Genomic DNA, 16,572 nt, shown 5'->3' on the forward strand with positions numbered 1-16,572 from the left:
ACAGTGCTGACAAACAGGAAGTATTTTTAGCTCTGTTGCTAGCCGGCTAACAAGCAGAAAGAAAAGAGGAAATTTGATGTTTATAACGCGCTGCGGGGCTTTGACTCACACAGAAACACACACACACACACACACACACACACACACACACACACACACACACACGCACACGCACACACACACACACATATATATATATATATATACACACACACACCTCCAAATGTTCCAGGTCAGTGTTACTGTTTGTTCTCATTAGGCTGTGTGTGCGTCTGTGTGGGTAGATAAAAGATGCGAGTGATGATGATGACACCGAAGCGTAAATAATTTAAACTTTCTGGAGTGTTTTGATGTCACTGAATAATCTTTTTAGCACGTATGCTAACACAGTGAAAATCTAACCTCACCATGAAACCCTAAAATTGCCTTCAAATCGTCATTTAATGCCATGATTGGTCTCCATAAAATGGTCTGGAAAGACAAATTTCAAGCCTAACATTGTCTTCAGGGCCCAAAAGCCAATTTCAATTTTTCATTGGAAAGCCCAATCCCATTTTGAATCATTGAACCTGTCTTTAAGGCCTGAATGTGGAACCCTAACTCTCTGTCGAAGCCCTACTTTCAAACTTAATCCTTATTTAGGGCATCAATTAGACACCCTTACCCTGAAATAAAACCCCAAAATGGTCTTGAAACATTTATTTGAAATTATTTTCTCCTGTCTTAAAACCTTGATTTAAAAACCTGACCCTGTCTCGAAATCCCTCATTTGGATTCCTAAAAATCAGAATCTTGTGATGTTTGTGCTAATCGGAGGCTAACTTGAATTTGTCAACATTTTGTTTTTCCTCCTCCAGCTTCCATTGGCCACACGAGCAAGAGACCAGGATAATTGACGCCTGCTGAGATTGACAGCAGCTGAAGAAGAGGTTGAGCAAGATGAGGTTGAAGATCAGACGGAAGAGGTGATGACTTGAATTCTCCTTTAAAGGACAACCGACGCCTCCGGACAAGTTGTGTCCATAATTTGTAAAATCACTTCAAATGACTTCTACTGAGTGTATTTTACAAAGATTTCACAGCATATAGCTATATTTTACCTTTTAAGACTTGCGCTGAATATTCAGGAAGTCTTGTTTTCAAGTTCGTGACGATTCCTTACGTGATGTCATGTCAGGAACGCCCCTGACCGAGAAAGCGACACACAATGCATTTTGGATACTTTGTTTGGTCTGAAAACAGTTTTGATGGCGAAATTAGAAGGAAAACACATAAATAACACGATGGTGAATCGTTGTGTGTTCCACCAAGACTACTATTTGATACTAGTTGACACAAATTTCCAGCAGACAAATCAACCCATTTCAAACGGAGCTTGGGCGCCATCTTGAGCATGTTCTGGGTGCTACATTACTGTCATTGGTGGCTCGAATTGATACGGGAGGACTTCTTTAATCGATTGCAAACATTTATGCTTTCCTATTCAGAACTATTTGAATGATATTCATAACTGGATGAGTAACAAGAAAGCATCTTCTCCAAATGAAGCCATTATTTTGATTCTAGAGCAAGGCAAGACGTCTTGGCGTGACGTCACGAACAAGGCCTTCTGAAACGGAAACTTTCTGAGGTCATTTTGAAGTAGTTATGGGACACTTGAAGTCCTTTTTATTGGTGTTTTGCATTTGACTTAAAATATCAGCCTGCGTGTTTTGGCTATTTTAGATGCTATAAAAGGTTTTTCTGATGTCAGTTAGGAAATGGTGTCGGTTGTCCTTTAAGGCGTCAGCGTGCGCACGTACGACTGCAGATGAGCCGTAAAATAATGTGCATACATGAATGTGTAATGACATGCACGCCTGTGTCGGATGTGTAATGGAGCGATGTTGCTCGTCTGCCCTACATCTGCTGCTCTGCTCTTTATTACAGCTCACTGACCTGTGCGTGCACGTGCACGCTGCGTGCACGTGCGCTGCCGCCGCATGAATTTTTTTTTGGGGGGTTATGTACCAGGGTATTCAAATCTGCGTGCACACATGAGGCAGTATGAGTCAGTGTGTGAATGGGGGGTAGGGTATCAAATTGTTACTCGGTGAGTTTGAATGTACAGCATGTACATTTTTGACTGCCAGTGTTTGCGTTTGAATGATGTGACCACATTTGCTTTTCATTTGATGACTTTTATTTTTCACGTGCGCTTCCAACAGGAAGTAACAAACAGGAAGTGTGTGTGCATGGCGTTTTTTTTAATCCCCACTTCCTGTTTGAGATTGGCAGTGCAGCAAACCTTCTTTTGACATCCCTTATGTGTGTGTGTGCGTGTGTGTGTGTGTGTGCTCGTGTGTTTCTGCTTTTTGGTCACAAGCGGCAACATGACAAATATCAGTCAAGGCTTCACTGTCACATTGAATCGGCTAATTTAAAAAACATTAGGATGATTGTCATTACAATATCAATATAAAAGAAAAGAGGACTTAAACGGAGTTCAATTTTCCTCCAGAATGAACACAACAAACATGAACATTTAAAAGTCAATGGTGTGAAATATTAAAAAAAAAAAACAAATGAACACGACATCTTTTTAAAAATAGTTCTTGAATTTGTGCTGTTTTTGCCGTCAAATGAACTTTTGAGAAATTCCTTGAAACTTCAAATCTTCAAGTTTGAAGGTATTTGGTGACATCATCATCGTCGCCGATGATGACATCATCGCTGATGATAAGATCATAAAAAAATCTGCTTGCGACTTGGAAAAAAAAGTCAAGCCAGGAAGTTTCTATATACAAAGCATCAAAATAACCATCGCTTAGTCAGCCATTTTTGTGGCTTTTTATTGCTGGTTGTCAAACGCGTGTTTGATTGCGAGTCTTCATCGGAAGCTACAAGCTGAAGCCATTTTCAGTCATTTGCTTTTTCAGCTTGAAAAATCTACTTGAAAACAAAATGTTGAAAAGGTGTTAAAGTGCTCAAGTCATCACATTGATGTCTCGTTTCTTTTTCTGCTGGTTAGAAAAGGGCACGCATGCCCTCCAAAGTGGAAGCAAAGTGGAAGATTCCTGAGGAGTAAGAGTCAAGCCACTCAGACTCGTACTTTGTGCAATAGCGGGAAGTCACATTGGACTCCAGTGGAGTCATGATGGAGTCACGTGGAATTAAATGGCAGTCAAGTCAAGTCAAGTCAAGTTACTCTTGGCCATGTGGTATCGCATGGCCCAAGGGTGTCAAACTGATTTCTTCGCCGCTGGTTTCCTCTCGGGGGGGGGGGGGGGGGGGGGGGGGTGTTGAATTCCCTTCACATATTATAGATTGATCGATGAAAAGGTTTCTTCAGCCGTCATCTGTACTTCTTTCAAGGTGTCGGACGTTTCGCTTCTTATCCAAGGAGCTTCGTTGGCAAACTAGTCTTAATGGTAGTATCACCGCCGGACACTGCTATGATAGGTCCCTGCTCACAGAGTCCGGCACCGCCATCTCCGGACAGTAGCGATATATATTGGGCCGAAACTACCAGTAAGACTTTAGTTCGCTGAAGAAGCATCTTGGATAAGAAGCGAAACGTCCGACACCTTCAAAAAGAAGTACAGATGCCGGCTGAAGAAACCTTTTCATCGACAACTCCTGTACAAATGCGAGCTTACACAGAAAAACAGATTAAGTCAAAAATAATGACTGTTATTGTGGGTTGTATGGGACAATTTGAAAATTTGGTTGGGACTTTAGCAAGGATAATGGAATTTCACACGTTCAATTTGCTTTCGCGGGTCGAATAACATGATGTGGCGGGTCGGATTTGGCCCCCGGGCCTTGACTTTAACACCTGCGACGTAACGTCAAGTTGATTCAGAAAGATGGCATCAAGTGGAGTCATAAGGTGACAGGTGGTTAGACAGTGTCAAATGGAGTAACATGCAATCTTGTGGAATCAAACAGGGGGGCACCTTGAGTCATGTTGGCGTCGGCACAGAGTCACCTGGAATCAAGTGGTGTCAGGTGGCCTTCCGCGATATTACGCCGAGTCGCATGACAAGTGCTGCTTGAAAAACACATACCCTGCAAGGTGGGATAAAAGTGGACGATTCCTGAGAGGGATCCAATTTAGTTCAGGGCGACTCAGACTCGTCTTCTGGCGACGTTGCCACTTTGCCCGTGTCGATGTCTGCCGCACCCTCGGATGAGGCGGGGGTGCTTGGCGTCATCTTCTCGTAGGTTCTCCTGCGCTGGCGTCGCAGCGTGTGGCTCTGGAGCTCTTTTACCTCCTGTAGAACTTCCCGCGCCTCCTGCCAGGAACACATGGCCTCCACGAGAAGGCGCTCTGCCTCAGCACGCCTCTTCTGGAGGTCCTCCTCATCCTGCTTTGGTTTTTGGGGTGTTTTGGTCTGACAGGCGTCTGACGACTCAGTCAAGCTCTTGGATTTGTTGGGACCTTTGCGGGACAAATCGTCACCGCTCTGTGAACACGTCGAGGACTTGGCCGGAAGATCCACGGCGCCGCCGTCTGGCCCGAGGGTGATCGGCGGCGATTGGCTCAGATGGACTCGGAACTCTGAAGACGGGTCCGGCGACTCAATCAGACGAGGGGAGTCGCTCGGACAAGCGGAAGACCGCGATCCTCGGGAGCGAGGGGAATCGACATCCCGGTTTCGATTCTTGTGGGCCTTGCACCGTGGAGATTCACGACCTCTCAATCGGGGCGAGTCCTTACGTCGGGGGCCAGGAGAATCACCGCTACGACTACGAGGAGACAAAGATGACCTGAGGACACACACAAAAAAAACAACAAATTCACTCAAGTTATCATTCTTGGGAGTCAGTCGTGTCTGCGTCGTACCTGGAATGAGGGGAGTCCCCGCCCCTTAGGTGATGAAGACGAGGAGACTCCACCCCCTTCCCAAACGTTGCACTTCCTCCTCTCTCTTGCTCAGCCTTGGCCTTCTGTAGCTCCTGTCGCAAGACATGTACCCTCACAAAGTCACACGGGGAACCAAACTAGTCAGCGCGACTAGTCAAGAGAAATAAACATGATGAGTCAGTAGGATGAACCAACAAGAAGATTTTAGGGATGAGTTAGCACTACGACATCGTTGGGTCAGTCAGGAGGGACTAGTCAACCTTGCTAGTGATGTTCGCGATTGAGAAGGACCCAAGACTCATCAGCAAAATGACTCATGGGGGCTCAGCAACAGGATTAGCCACAATGACAAATGCTAATGCTAACAAAGAGTGTTAACCTGCAGTCGTATTTCCTCCAGTAATTCCTGCGCCCGTTGCATCTTCTGGGCGATGAGGGACTGCAGTTGACCCACGGGTTGCACCGAGGCGCCGCCCTCCTCTTCTGCAGGACGTCGGTTGAGAGCCCAACGCAACTCCGAGCGAATCATCGCCGGTCTGTCAAAGACAGGGCGAGGCATATAGAGTGTGGGCCACTGTGGAGTTACGTATTCGGTCTGAAGGGCGAAAATGATGTCGCGGATGATGTCTAAAATGATGTGGCGGGCAGATCTGGCCCTTGTGCCGTGACTTTGTCACCTGTGACCTACTGGATAGATAGGCAGACATTTCCAGAGTTTGTGTTTACCTGGAGGAAAGGACTTCATCCATGGATGCGCAGCGACTGCGCCCCACCATGCAGTTCCGCTTGCCAGGTTGGGGGGTTCTGGAATGTTTTTGAAGGACCTAAAAGAAGACGCTTGATCACATAAACACATCCGTCCACAAAGCGTTTGATTTTCTTACCTGGAGCTGTTGGCTCTTGTGCACCATGGAGTTTTCCAGGTGGGAATATTTCCCCCAGGAACGCTCGCTTCCTCTAGGTAGACTTCCCGTCTTGACTTTGGCTTCCTTGGTTCGTACTCGCAGTTTGGACACGTCCGTCCCCGAACGCTGACGTCCGCCACCTCCGGCCTCCGCCGTTGCCAAGCGCCCATTGGAGCCCATGCGGAACACACTTTCCCAGGAGGTGCCGTCACATTCTGATGAAAATCCTTCCTCCTCAGCCACGAGGTCGAGGGATAGCATGCCGTGACAGGACGAGGAGGCCTGGACGTCTCAAAAAAAATGACCGATAAGGAAACAAGAATCAGACGTGGCGGACCACTTCAAGGCGCCATACCACAGTCATCAAATGTCCCCGGGTGGGAAGACGGCGTCCTTGCGGGATCTTGGCTCGGTCTCTTGTGGGATGCACCAACACGTCCTCCTCCATGGTCACCTAAGCGCAAGTGGATGTGGGGAAATGAAGTGATGAGGACGTGTTCAAGTATTGGGGACCAAAGTATGTGATTCTGGTCGGCATGGACTTATGGCATTTGGAGACATTTGGACACAAGGACATGCTTGTGTGGATGTGTCCAGATAAGACCAGAAAGACATGTCATGGCATGTTCTTGGACACACATTGGGAGTGTGGTCACATGTCCATACAGACATCGAAATGCGATGGTGTGGACATTTAAGCGTTCATAATGTTAATGTGGACTTTGATGATGGATGTGTGGACATTTGGACATCTTTGGACTTGTAGCCAAGAGGAGATATTGACATTTGGATATGTTAATTGATATTTCTTCACATGGACACATGCAGGGATTTTAAATTTGGTTGTCTGGGCAATGCAGAGTTTTGGACATGCTAAAAAAAGAGAGAGAGGATGAGTGGATGCATTGAGATGCTGACCTGGTCCAAAACTCTATTTTTGGCTTTAGCGATGGCGACATTGAGAGCGCTGATCCACGATTCTTTCTCCTCGGGACTCACAGCCAGGAAGAGAAGGTTGGGAACCTGTGAAAGAGGACGGAGGACATGACCGGGTCAGCATCCGAGGACACCACAATGACGACTGTGCCTCTGTCGGTGAGGACGCGAGTATCCATCACATCTTTTTATACGCCGTGATGCTAGAAGATGACGATGAGGATTTTGATAGCAGCAAGGCTAACACTGTCAGATTATTCCGCTCCCACTCGTCCTGTGACACACTAATGGGATTCTGTGGATTAAATCTTTTCACGTGGACGGAAAAAAAGCCCCAAGCTCAGCCAGTCAGAAGCGGGCAGAGCCAGAGTCATGAGCGGCATTAAATTCAGCCCACCAGAGGGATGCCGGAGAAAATCAGGCGGGGATGAAGTCAATCTCTTAGCGCGTCCCGTGACGTCACTAAAACACGCAAGAGTCGTCGCGCTGCCGCACTTTGGAAGCTTTTCCAATAAAACAAAATGCAAAGTGGCCCAAATCCTCAAGGTGACCTCATCCAAAGGCTGCAACGCATCCTGACGCCGGTCCTCAGATCATATCCAAAGCATCCCATATCCTGATCCCATGGTCCCATCTCAAAACCTCCTAGTTCCTGGATCCCTCCTGACATGATCCAAAACCTGGAAAGGGGTCAGGAACTATCCTGGTCTGTCCTCTAGCCACTTGGATTGGATTTGGAAATCCCCAAAATGACGACTGCATCAAAATATGCTGTTGACTGATGAAACTGTTATATAAATATCTAAAAATATATTCCTATAAGTGTTCAATGAAACATTATTATTATCAGAATCATCTTTATTGCCAAGTATGTAGACCACACAAGGAATTTGTTTCCGGTAGAACACGCTGCACTAGTATCGTCGTCAAAAAAAAACTGCTAAGTGGCACTATACAGTTCCATTTTGGCTACTGTTGAAGAGTTCAAAGAGTTAATGGTATAAATAAAAGATATCTGTGATGTCATAATTGTCAGAGAAGGCGTTGAACCGACCGTGTTGCCGGGCCGTCGGGATCGGATGAGTGTGAAGCGGCTGTGGTTCTTCTTGCTGCGACTCTTGGCCTTCCTCAACTCTTCCGAGCGTTCGTAATGGGCCAGTTCCACAACTTCTTGACTTTTACGTTCATCCCTCACCTGAGAAGGTAAATTCAAACATGGCAACGCTGAAATTGTTGGAAATTCTTTGCCTTAAAGGGACTTCATGTTGATCCGTGTTGATGGCGAAATTAGAAGGAAAACACATCAATAACACGATGGTGAATCGTTGTGTGTTGCACCAAGACAACTATTTGATATTTGCTGACACAAATTCCCAGCTGACAAACCAGCCCATTTCCAACGCAGCTCGGGCGCCATCTTGTGCATTTTCTGGGACACTACATTGCTGTCATTGACGGCTCGAATTGAGATGGGAGGACTCCTTCAATCGATTGCAAACATGTATGCTTTCCTCTTCAGAACTATTTGACTCATATTCATAACTGGATGAGTAACAAGAAAGCATCTTCTCCGAATCTGAAGCCATTGTTTTGATTCTCCAGCAAGGCAACACGTCTTGGCGTGACGTCACGAATAAGGGGGCGGGACCTTTTGAAACTTGCCATCTCCGGGTTCATTTTGAAGTCGTTTTTAGACACTTGAAGTGATTTTTATTGGTGTTTTGCATTTGACTACAAATATCAGCCTGTGTGTTTTGGGTATTTAGATGCTATAAAACGTTTTTCTGATGTCAGTTAGGAGACAAAAAAATGGTGTCGGTTGTCCTTTAAGAGTCCACAACTATTGCGTAACAAGGCGTCGGTACAAACGAGTCGATATGTGATTGACGGCACATTTCACACAAAACTCACGAGCTTGGGCACGTGCCACTCAGTAGACGCACGCATATGTTGTTTCGCTCCTAATGGGAAATGGCCAGAGGAATTGATGCTTCTCAGCTCGTTAGTGCGGCACTAATAGCAGTCGTTTGACCTTAACGCAGTGCTGACAAATGATTACACGCTGATGGTTAATACACGCGTTGAAAAACAGAATGCCTATGAAATCTCATCCTGGAAATGACAAACTCTATATTCGTGCGCGTGTGTGTGTGTGTGTGTGTGTGTGTGTGTGTGTGTGTGTGTGTGTGTGTGTGTGTGTGTGTGTGTGTGTGTGTGTGTGTGTGTGTGTGTGTGTGTGTGTGTGTGTGTGTGTGTGTGTGTGTGTGTGTGTGTGTGTGTGTGTGTGTGTCAATGTGCATTTGCACAGGCGTCCATGTCTTTGGATGCTCATCAGTGTGTGCTGGCTGCTGGCTGTCACATGATCTTGGATTCAATCGCACGTGTTGACTGCTCAGCAGGCAGCCCGCGTCTTTGGCTTTGTACATGTGCGTTTGCTGTCGTGCGTGTCTTTCCATGCCACTACGTGGTGTTTTTTTTTCAATCTCAAGTTTGTACCTGACTGCATGTCTGTTGCCATTGGAGGCTTGTGTTCTTGGATGCGTGCTTTGCTGTGTTCATTTTGTGGATCTGCACTTTTGTATGTCTTGCGCACATAGACACACACACACACATGTGATGCTCGTCCTTCTCACCTCCTTCTCCGATATGAACAAGTGTTCTCCTCTGAGGACCACGTATCGACTTCTCCAAAGCTCTCTGAAGATCCCGCGGCCGCAGAACTTCCTCAGCCAGCCGAACTTATCCGGCGGAGGTGTGGTGCCCGAATGGGCTGGGTCCTGAGGCCCCTGTCCAAACACACACACACACACACACACACACACACACACATAAACATATGTGTACATGCGTGTGCATGTGTGTGTCTTGTTGTATGCACGCATATTTGAACGGGTTATACATATAATGTATAATCTAAAAAAATAAATATATATATATATAGTATAGTATAGCATAATAGGTACACCACACATTGGTCTTCTGTAAATTGTTGATAGTAATATATCACATTTCGTAATTCTATCATTTAGAAAGAGATACTTGGCAGCAACACGAGAAAAATAAATCACAATACGTATTATTCTGACTTTTGCCGTGACGTCACAGAATATTTAGTTGCGGTCATGACGCTTTGATGTTGAGGTGGCCAGGCAAGGGGGATGGATGGATGGATGGAGGAGAGAGATGAAGGTCCGAACTTGGGAATGTTTGATAATGATGGAGGGATGAATGTGTGCGCGTTCCTACCGGTCCTGCGTGGTTGCTCTTCTTCATGCTCGCTTAGCTCGCTCCGGTTTTTTTCTTCTTCAGCTTCGTCTCGTTCTTCTCGGTTCCTCTGTTGTCTGACGGGTTGGAGGCGGCGTCCTGCCTGCCTGCGAGCGTGCGCGCGGGTGGGTGGGCAGATGCTTTCCCCCTCGTCGTGCACGCGCACTTTAACCTAGATTTCGAGTGCGTTTGAAGGCGCCATCTGGCGGCGCGAGCATGCTCGTGCAGGTCTGAACAAAGACACGCATCATTTTTTGGGGGTGGGGGGGTATTCGGGGTACTATTCTCAGTCAGAGTGGCTTTGAGGTGTGGCTGGAATTGACATATTGCTCTTTCTGCAATGCCAAGGCACTAAAGTGAAGTGATCCATCTCAAATTAGAGTGATACCATCTCATCCAAAACAGTAGATGACTGGATTTTGCGGCGCACCCAAAAGCCTTGATTTTCTTCAAAAGATGACCCTGCGCCTTATACACCTTATATGTGAAGTCATATTAAGCCACAAAAGGTCAAAAGTTTAAAAATACGCCATTCCTTGGGGGTGGACCTTATACACCAGTGTGCCTCATACATCAGAAAATACAATAGATTATTTTAGGTTAGATTAAATTAATTAGATTAGAATAATTTTCCAAACTGCTTTATCCTCATTCGGGTTGCTGGGGGACCCCCTGAATTGGTTGCCAGCCAATCGCAGGTCACACGGGGACAAACATTCGCACCTTGGGACAATTTGGAGTGTTCAATCAGCCTGCCATGCATGTTTTTTGGAACGTGGGAGGAAACTGGAGGACCCGGAGAAAACCCACACGGGCCCAGGAAGAACATGCAAATTCATAGATTGAGTAGATTAGTCTAGATATCCCCCCACCCCATTCCAATTGCTGCTGTGGACTGCAAATGTCCCCATTATGGGACTATTAAAGGCTTTCTGATTCTGATTTGTCTCACAATGGAGAAATCCACAATTCACAGCAGCAAAATTATGAAGGGAAAAAGAAAGAAAAAATAACAAGGTATAGGAGTTGCTGGGAAGTCAAACTAAATCATAAATGAGTGGGAAAATGTGCACGCGACTGTGGTTGAGCCTCCATATCATGTCATTTCTGCTTTGCTTTGTTCTATATAATATAGATTATGAACCATCATTACCTCCACCTGGGATCAAGTTTTTTTTTCATTCTATAACATTGATCACAGTGTCGACAAAGTCACCCAATGCCCCGTCCAGCCTTGGCCGAGTTGTGATCGCCATGACAACCGGGACCAGGGGTGAGGGTGTCTCTGATGTGACATCACACAGCTGATCATCATCTGTGTCGACTTTAGTGCCGCGACAGCCAAAAGAAATCGGCATCCTTTGCGCGGCTATTGAAAAGAGACAACCTAAAGCGTGGCAAAAGCACTGTTGCTTTCCAACAGTGCGCAGCGCCAATCATACTAGCCCTTAAGACCGCAAGGTTCGGGCTACGGAACCCTACGCGAGCCAGGAAAGTATCTCAGAAATGGAAATCCTTCGTCAGGTCATCCAAGAGGTGGCCACTCAAAACAAGATCGATATGGATACCCTCCGCCAGGAAGTCAAGCAGGCCGTCGGCCAAACGCACCGAGATGCCAAGACGGCTCGCCAGGAAGCCAGGACCCTTCGTCAGGAGGTGCAGAAAGCCATGGGCTTCAACCCGCCCGACACGGAAATCCTGCGCCAGGAGATCCGCGAGCAGACCCAAAGGGACATGGATGCTCTCCGCCAAGAATTGCTCAGCACGCTGCAAAGAGACATGAAGGTTTTCCGCCAGGAGTCCAAAAGGCTCCGCCAGGAAGCGCAGAGCGTGGTCACCCTGCGCCAGGAGTGGGAAGAAGTCCGCGGCAACCTGTACACTTTGTCGGACAGGCTGAAGGCCGTGGCCGATCACACCGGCGTCAACGTCGGGGTTCCCAAATCCATCCCGTTGAACTCGGCTAAGAGGAAGCTCCGAGATACCTGCTGGGGGATCTCGCTGCCGCTGGCCATGACGCTGTGTGCCGTGTTTGGCTTTGGAATCGGCATCACGCTGTCTTAGCTTCAAGCTTCGAGCAAGAGAAATGTCGGAAACCCGCCTTCAAAAAAGAAATGCTTTGTGCTTGATTTTGTGAAACTCATGACACACCCCCTACACTCTCTATAAATACATTCCTCTAAAACCCATGTTTTCTTTTATTTTTTGAAGACTGCTGAGCCCCGTTAACTCATTCACCACCAGACGATGTGCAAAAATGTGTCCACTTCAGTGCCACGGGTTTTGACATTTTCCCTCAAATTGCAGGACTCACAGAATATTGACTTTTAGGACGACATAAACATTCAATGCAGCGTAAGAAACCTTAGACTCGCTTGTTTCATCAGAAAAAAAAAGAGTTAATTCCTAAGTTGTATGGGTCTGGAGTTATTTGAGCTTGAAATGGGGGCGGCTGTACAAAATACAATACAATAAATTTTAAAAAAACTGTACACTTGTACTGTAAATATGGGTTGATGCAATACGGCTACATATATCAATATGACTTTCTTGATACTTGCACTATGTACAGTTTTTTTTATGAAACGGTTTTGCACATTTACTCTATACAGTTGACATTTTTATTTTACTATGCTTAGAATATGTATCTTGTTTTCTATCCTTTCACCCCCTCCCTATCCCCGTTTTGAATTGCTGCTGTGGACTGCAAATTTCCCCATTGAGGGACGAATAAAGGTTTTCTGATTCTGAATACATATTGATTTATAGAGCGCATTGACGACTATATTGATCAAATTGAGAAAATCAATCCACTCGCTGGACAATGTTGTGTGTTGCTGGACAAGATGAGCATCTTTGCATGTCCGCTGATACTTGGGGGTTTTTTGTTTTCTGTCATTGATGGATTATTCAACAATCTCTCCAATCCTCCAATTGATGTTGTTACATTGTGTCCATGTCAGCTTCCCATCATCCAGTAGAAGAGAAGAAGACCCTGTTGGTGTTGTCGTAAATGCTGCGGGAAAGCTCCAACGGGTCCTCCTCCCTCGCTGCGGCCATCACCTCCAGAACTTGTCTGAACGAGACAAATCAATGGAACATCAGTCACATCACGTCCACGTCACGAGTAAGTCTCAATTCTTGTCCTTCCAACTTTGTCACGGTCCCGACAAAGTTTGTACGTGTGCGTTTTGAGCTTCACCGAGACTTGGTACGAGCGTATGCTACACACTGGCATTTTCATTGCAGTACCAGAAAATAATGTGACAATGCCATGGAGAAATCAATGTCATGTGACAACGCAAGATGGCCACCACTGGCTTGATACAAGTAATGTGAGTTTAGACAGCGGCAACGCGAGATGGCTGCTGTCGGCTTGACTTCTCACGGTGCTGAGTAAGAAGGCATTAACTGTCCAAGTTATCATGTATGTCTGTGAAGCCTTTGTTTAGTTTTAGCCGTGCCAGCCCCAAATCTTCAATTTAGCACCTTCGGTCGGTGTGGGATCCCAAGTCACGTGACCACCCGCAGCCCGTACTCACATAATGTGACAAGGCTCGTTCCTGTCCTTTAGGCAGTGCCCCGCCTCCCATTTCTTCTTTGTGGGGAAGGTGCTGTTGACGTATTTGAAGCCGGCGTGTGTGCTCTTGATACCGCACCACGGAGCATCTGGCGGCCATTGGAACGACGTCAAATCAAAATGTCCGCCGCAACAACGCTCGAGACAACTTACCGGTTTCTATCATCAGTCGCTCGGTGGGAATGCGCTTCATGGCGTCCATGTTGGCCTGGCTTTTCAGTGAACTGAAATGGAAGGTCTTGTTAGACGCAGGTTTTGGAACATCATTTTGGCTTCCTTATACCGTGTCGCAACAAAGTGGTCGGCAGTATAATACTGAAGGAATGATTGAATTTCTTAAGAGTCACTTGGTTTGTTGCAGACACGCCCCCCGGCTCTCACCATCCGTTAATCCCGATGTAGAGGTCCAGCTCAATCAGGGCGGCAGCCTCCTCTGCGCTCCCATCGAACGAGTGGACCTGATCAAGGCATTCCAAGGTGAACAGCGAGTAAATCACAAGGTTTGAGCTCACCTCAACTCTATTTACATTTCACTTTAAAACACATAGAAAGCGCTAGACACGGAGCAAAAGAATGTGTGTATATGACAACAGTTACAACAAAAACCAAGCAGCATCTCATGCTGAGTCAAAAGCTCAAGAACAGACTCCAAATTGTACAGAAAGCCAGTGAAGGGAGGCCAGAGTACCAGTTCATATGCTCCCTCTTATGAGTACCAGTCAATAGGTGAGCAACAGCATTTTGGACCAACTGGAGATGCTTGACGGAGGATTTGGTTTTCATTTCATTGAAATTCCAAACACACAACAGACATATTTATTACCTCGGCCTTGAAGAAACATTCACTCACCACGCCTCCTACGCATCGGTCTCGATTCTTCCTCATGATGTCTGCGAACCAACAAGTCTCTCAGATCGTGCGAGACGTGACTGCAGCGGGACTTTTGGACTCACCCGCAAAGTCCTGATGGGAGTTACGGCAGTGGAGGAACATGGGAAGCTTGCTCTCCTCAGCTAGATCAAATTGCATCTCAAAGTATCTGTGACACGTGATAGACAACAGAGTAGATCAAGAAACGTGGCGGCGGGGTAAGGATGGACATGTCCTGGACTTACTTGAGTTGCATCTCTTTGGGGCAAAATTCCAAGCGGTCAAAATCTACACACACAAAAAACAATCACAAAGCCAATTCAAGGCGTTGACTAAACGTTTCTTGACAAACTTGTGGCTACGGACTTGCCTAGTCCGCACTCTCCGATGGCGACCACTTTGCTTCGGTTATCCGCCGCCAAACGCTGAAGGCGGGCCAGATACTCGGAGGGTCCGGCGCCCTCCTCAAATTGGCCGCAGCGGGTTGGATGGCAACCCACCGTGCAATAAAAGCTTTCTGAGCTCGGCCCGGGAAAAAGAAATCAAGATTCCAAGTAAGCCTTAAAAAGGCTGCTTCAGTCGCCGCGCTTACCTCTGCTTTGAGCCAGTTTGACGGCCTCCTCGCTGTCCTCCAGGCTGCCTCCGGTGATCACAAACTGCACACCAGACACAACATCCCAATCCGTCACTTGTTACATTTCACAAGTTGATTTTTTTTTTTTTTTTTTTTTTGTCACCTTTTGGACCCCCGCGTGGACAGCTCGGTCGATGACATGGTGGAAGTCGTCTGTGGGAACATAACACGGGATCAAGTGGAAGCCGCGACTTTGACTTTGACTTTGACTTTGAGAGGAAAAGGCTCTCACCTTGATGCTTACGCTTGCCTCTGTAGAGCCCACGGAACACGGGGTCTGTCAGGTTGACGCCAATGTCTGATGTTTGGACACAAAATTACAACATAGGGTTGTTATCTGGTATGAAATGTTGACATTTAATTACCGTAGGGCTCCAACTAACTCCCTTTATTAAAAAAAACAGGACATCTCAAATTCATTGCACAAAATGTCCAAATAATATCAATACATTCAGATTTATTTACGTTTGCTGCAATTTAATTGCCAATACTTTAGCATTGGTTCAGCATTCAAGCTCATTTTCTCCCCCAAAAATAAAAACGCGGGGTTATATCAACTGGCTCCCAGTAGTTTGTATATTGACTCCTTGCGAATAAAACCAGTCACTTGTTTTTAATGAACACTACTATAACTACTGCATTTTGACGTAGTTGCTGGTTGTTGGAACGACTTGGAATTTTGTTTTGTGGCAGTCGATGTAACATGTTGCACAACCACGAGACGAGCGAATCATTATTTAACTAAATCTACTTGACATTGTTTTCTTGTGAAAAGTAAATGGGATGATTCACTCAAGCGAGGTTCTTTTGAAATCATGTACGTTTTAATGGAGTGAACGCTCTTTGCATTAGCCCGCTAAATGACTTAAAACAGAATTACAATGTGGAGTGTTTTTTTTTTAATTCATAAAGTGATTATTAACATCCTTACCGATGAATTTGTGGCGGGCCATTGTTGACAGAATTAACGAGTCCGCCTTGCGAAGTACACGCATGCAGCCTTCATCCGGGGTGTCATTTGTCATTACCTTAAGACTCACAAAAGAGGAGCTCAATTTACTCAAATGACTGAGAATATTTTAGCTGGAAAAGTCACATCGAATTTACAGACTAGTATTTTTGTAATGTCTTTCCTCCCAGTATCTGTACTTCTACTTCCTATAAAGTCATAACCAAGTTATTCATGCGACATGAATTATTACACAAATTAATCGATAGACAAATAAACAAGTAGATAGATAAATAGATCAACGAATAAATAAACAAATAAATAATCACAAATTAATCTTCCCATAAATAAATAAGAATAATAATACATTTCATTTCTAAGCGCCTTTCAAAACTCTCAAGGTCACTTTACAGTCACTCATCCCAGAAGTAACTCAAATAGATATAAAGCTAGCTCGCTAGCTAATAGCAAGCTAAATAGATAGCTAGCCAGCTAGTTAGTAAATAGAGAGCTTATGTTACATACGTACATATGTGTAGTTTGCCCTCAACTTTTACTTACTTTCTAACTCGACCCCCCCCCCCCAA

At 45.7% G+C, this 16,572-nt stretch overlaps 2 protein-coding genes and 1 long non-coding RNA gene across 4 annotated transcripts; 1 reads left to right on the forward strand and 2 right to left on the reverse strand.

The window, feature by feature from the left end:
- The first annotated feature begins 69 nt into the window (after window positions 1-69).
- On the forward strand, window positions 70-14,029 carry LOC148883280 (uncharacterized). Its single transcript, XR_016118592.1, has 4 exons — window positions 70-232; window positions 858-965; window positions 12,915-13,078; window positions 13,893-14,029. It is a non-coding gene; the product is annotated as an uncharacterized LOC148883280 (long non-coding RNA).
- Window positions 3,356-11,609, reverse strand: plekho1a (pleckstrin homology domain containing O1a). Its single transcript, XM_089023050.1, has 11 exons — window positions 11,563-11,609; window positions 9,937-10,184; window positions 9,324-9,476; window positions 7,745-7,885; window positions 6,673-6,777; window positions 6,110-6,208; window positions 5,734-6,036; window positions 5,576-5,673; window positions 5,229-5,385; window positions 4,829-4,941; window positions 3,356-4,752 (listed from the first exon to the last, which is right to left on the reverse strand). Exons 2-11 carry the CDS (start codon window positions 9,961-9,963, stop codon window positions 4,101-4,103), a joined length of 1,848 nt encoding a protein of 615 aa, XP_088879176.1. The 5' UTR covers window positions 9,964-10,184; window positions 11,563-11,609; the 3' UTR covers window positions 3,356-4,100.
- On the reverse strand, window positions 12,186-16,077 carry tatdn1 (TatD DNase domain containing 1). Of its 2 annotated transcripts, none has more exons than XM_089023059.1 (12): window positions 15,968-16,077; window positions 15,269-15,334; window positions 15,140-15,189; window positions 14,995-15,058; window positions 14,773-14,919; window positions 14,648-14,690; window positions 14,486-14,571; window positions 14,355-14,422; window positions 13,913-13,989; window positions 13,685-13,755; window positions 13,494-13,620; window positions 12,186-13,027 (listed from the first exon to the last, which is right to left on the reverse strand). In XM_089023059.1, exons 1-12 carry the CDS (start codon window positions 16,059-16,061, stop codon window positions 12,922-12,924), a joined length of 999 nt encoding a protein of 332 aa, XP_088879185.1. In that variant the 5' UTR covers window positions 16,062-16,077; the 3' UTR covers window positions 12,186-12,921. The 2 variants fall into 2 exon arrangements, with proteins under 2 accessions (XP_088879185.1, XP_088879186.1); XM_089023060.1 differs by having other exon boundaries at window positions 12,203-13,027; window positions 14,382-14,422; window positions 15,968-16,008.
- Window positions 16,078-16,572: the final 495 nt, after the last annotated feature.

This window comes from Hippocampus bargibanti, linkage group LG20 (assembly GCF_051943395.1).
Source record: "Hippocampus bargibanti isolate YZ-2025 linkage group LG20, ASM5194339v1, whole genome shotgun sequence".
In the NCBI taxonomy this organism is placed as follows: Eukaryota; Metazoa; Chordata; class Actinopteri; order Syngnathiformes; family Syngnathidae; genus Hippocampus; species Hippocampus bargibanti.

Excerpts from the sequence above, each read along its gene's own strand:
- plekho1a (XM_089023050.1), bottom strand. The coding sequence starts at position 9,963 with ATGAAGAAGAGCAACCACGCAGGACCG. Across the intron at positions 6,209-6,672 it reads AAAATAGAGTTTTGGACCAG|GTGACCATGGAGGAGGACGT; the intron begins GTCAGCATCTCA and ends ACTTGCGCTTAG. Across the intron at positions 4,753-4,828 it reads GGGGACTCCCCTCATTCCAG|GTCATCTTTGTCTCCTCGTA; the intron begins GTACGACGCAGA and ends GTGTGTCCTCAG.
- tatdn1 (XM_089023059.1), bottom strand. The coding sequence starts at position 16,061 with ATGACAAATGACACCCCGGATGAAGGCTGCATGCGTGTACTTCGCAAG. Across the intron at positions 14,691-14,772 it reads CATCGGAGAGTGCGGACTAG|ATTTTGACCGCTTGGAATTT; the intron begins GCAAGTCCGTAG and ends TTGTGTGTGTAG. Across the intron at positions 13,990-14,354 it reads AATGTTTCTTCAAGGCCGAG|GTCCACTCGTTCGATGGGAG; the intron begins GTAATAAATATG and ends TGCCTTGATCAG.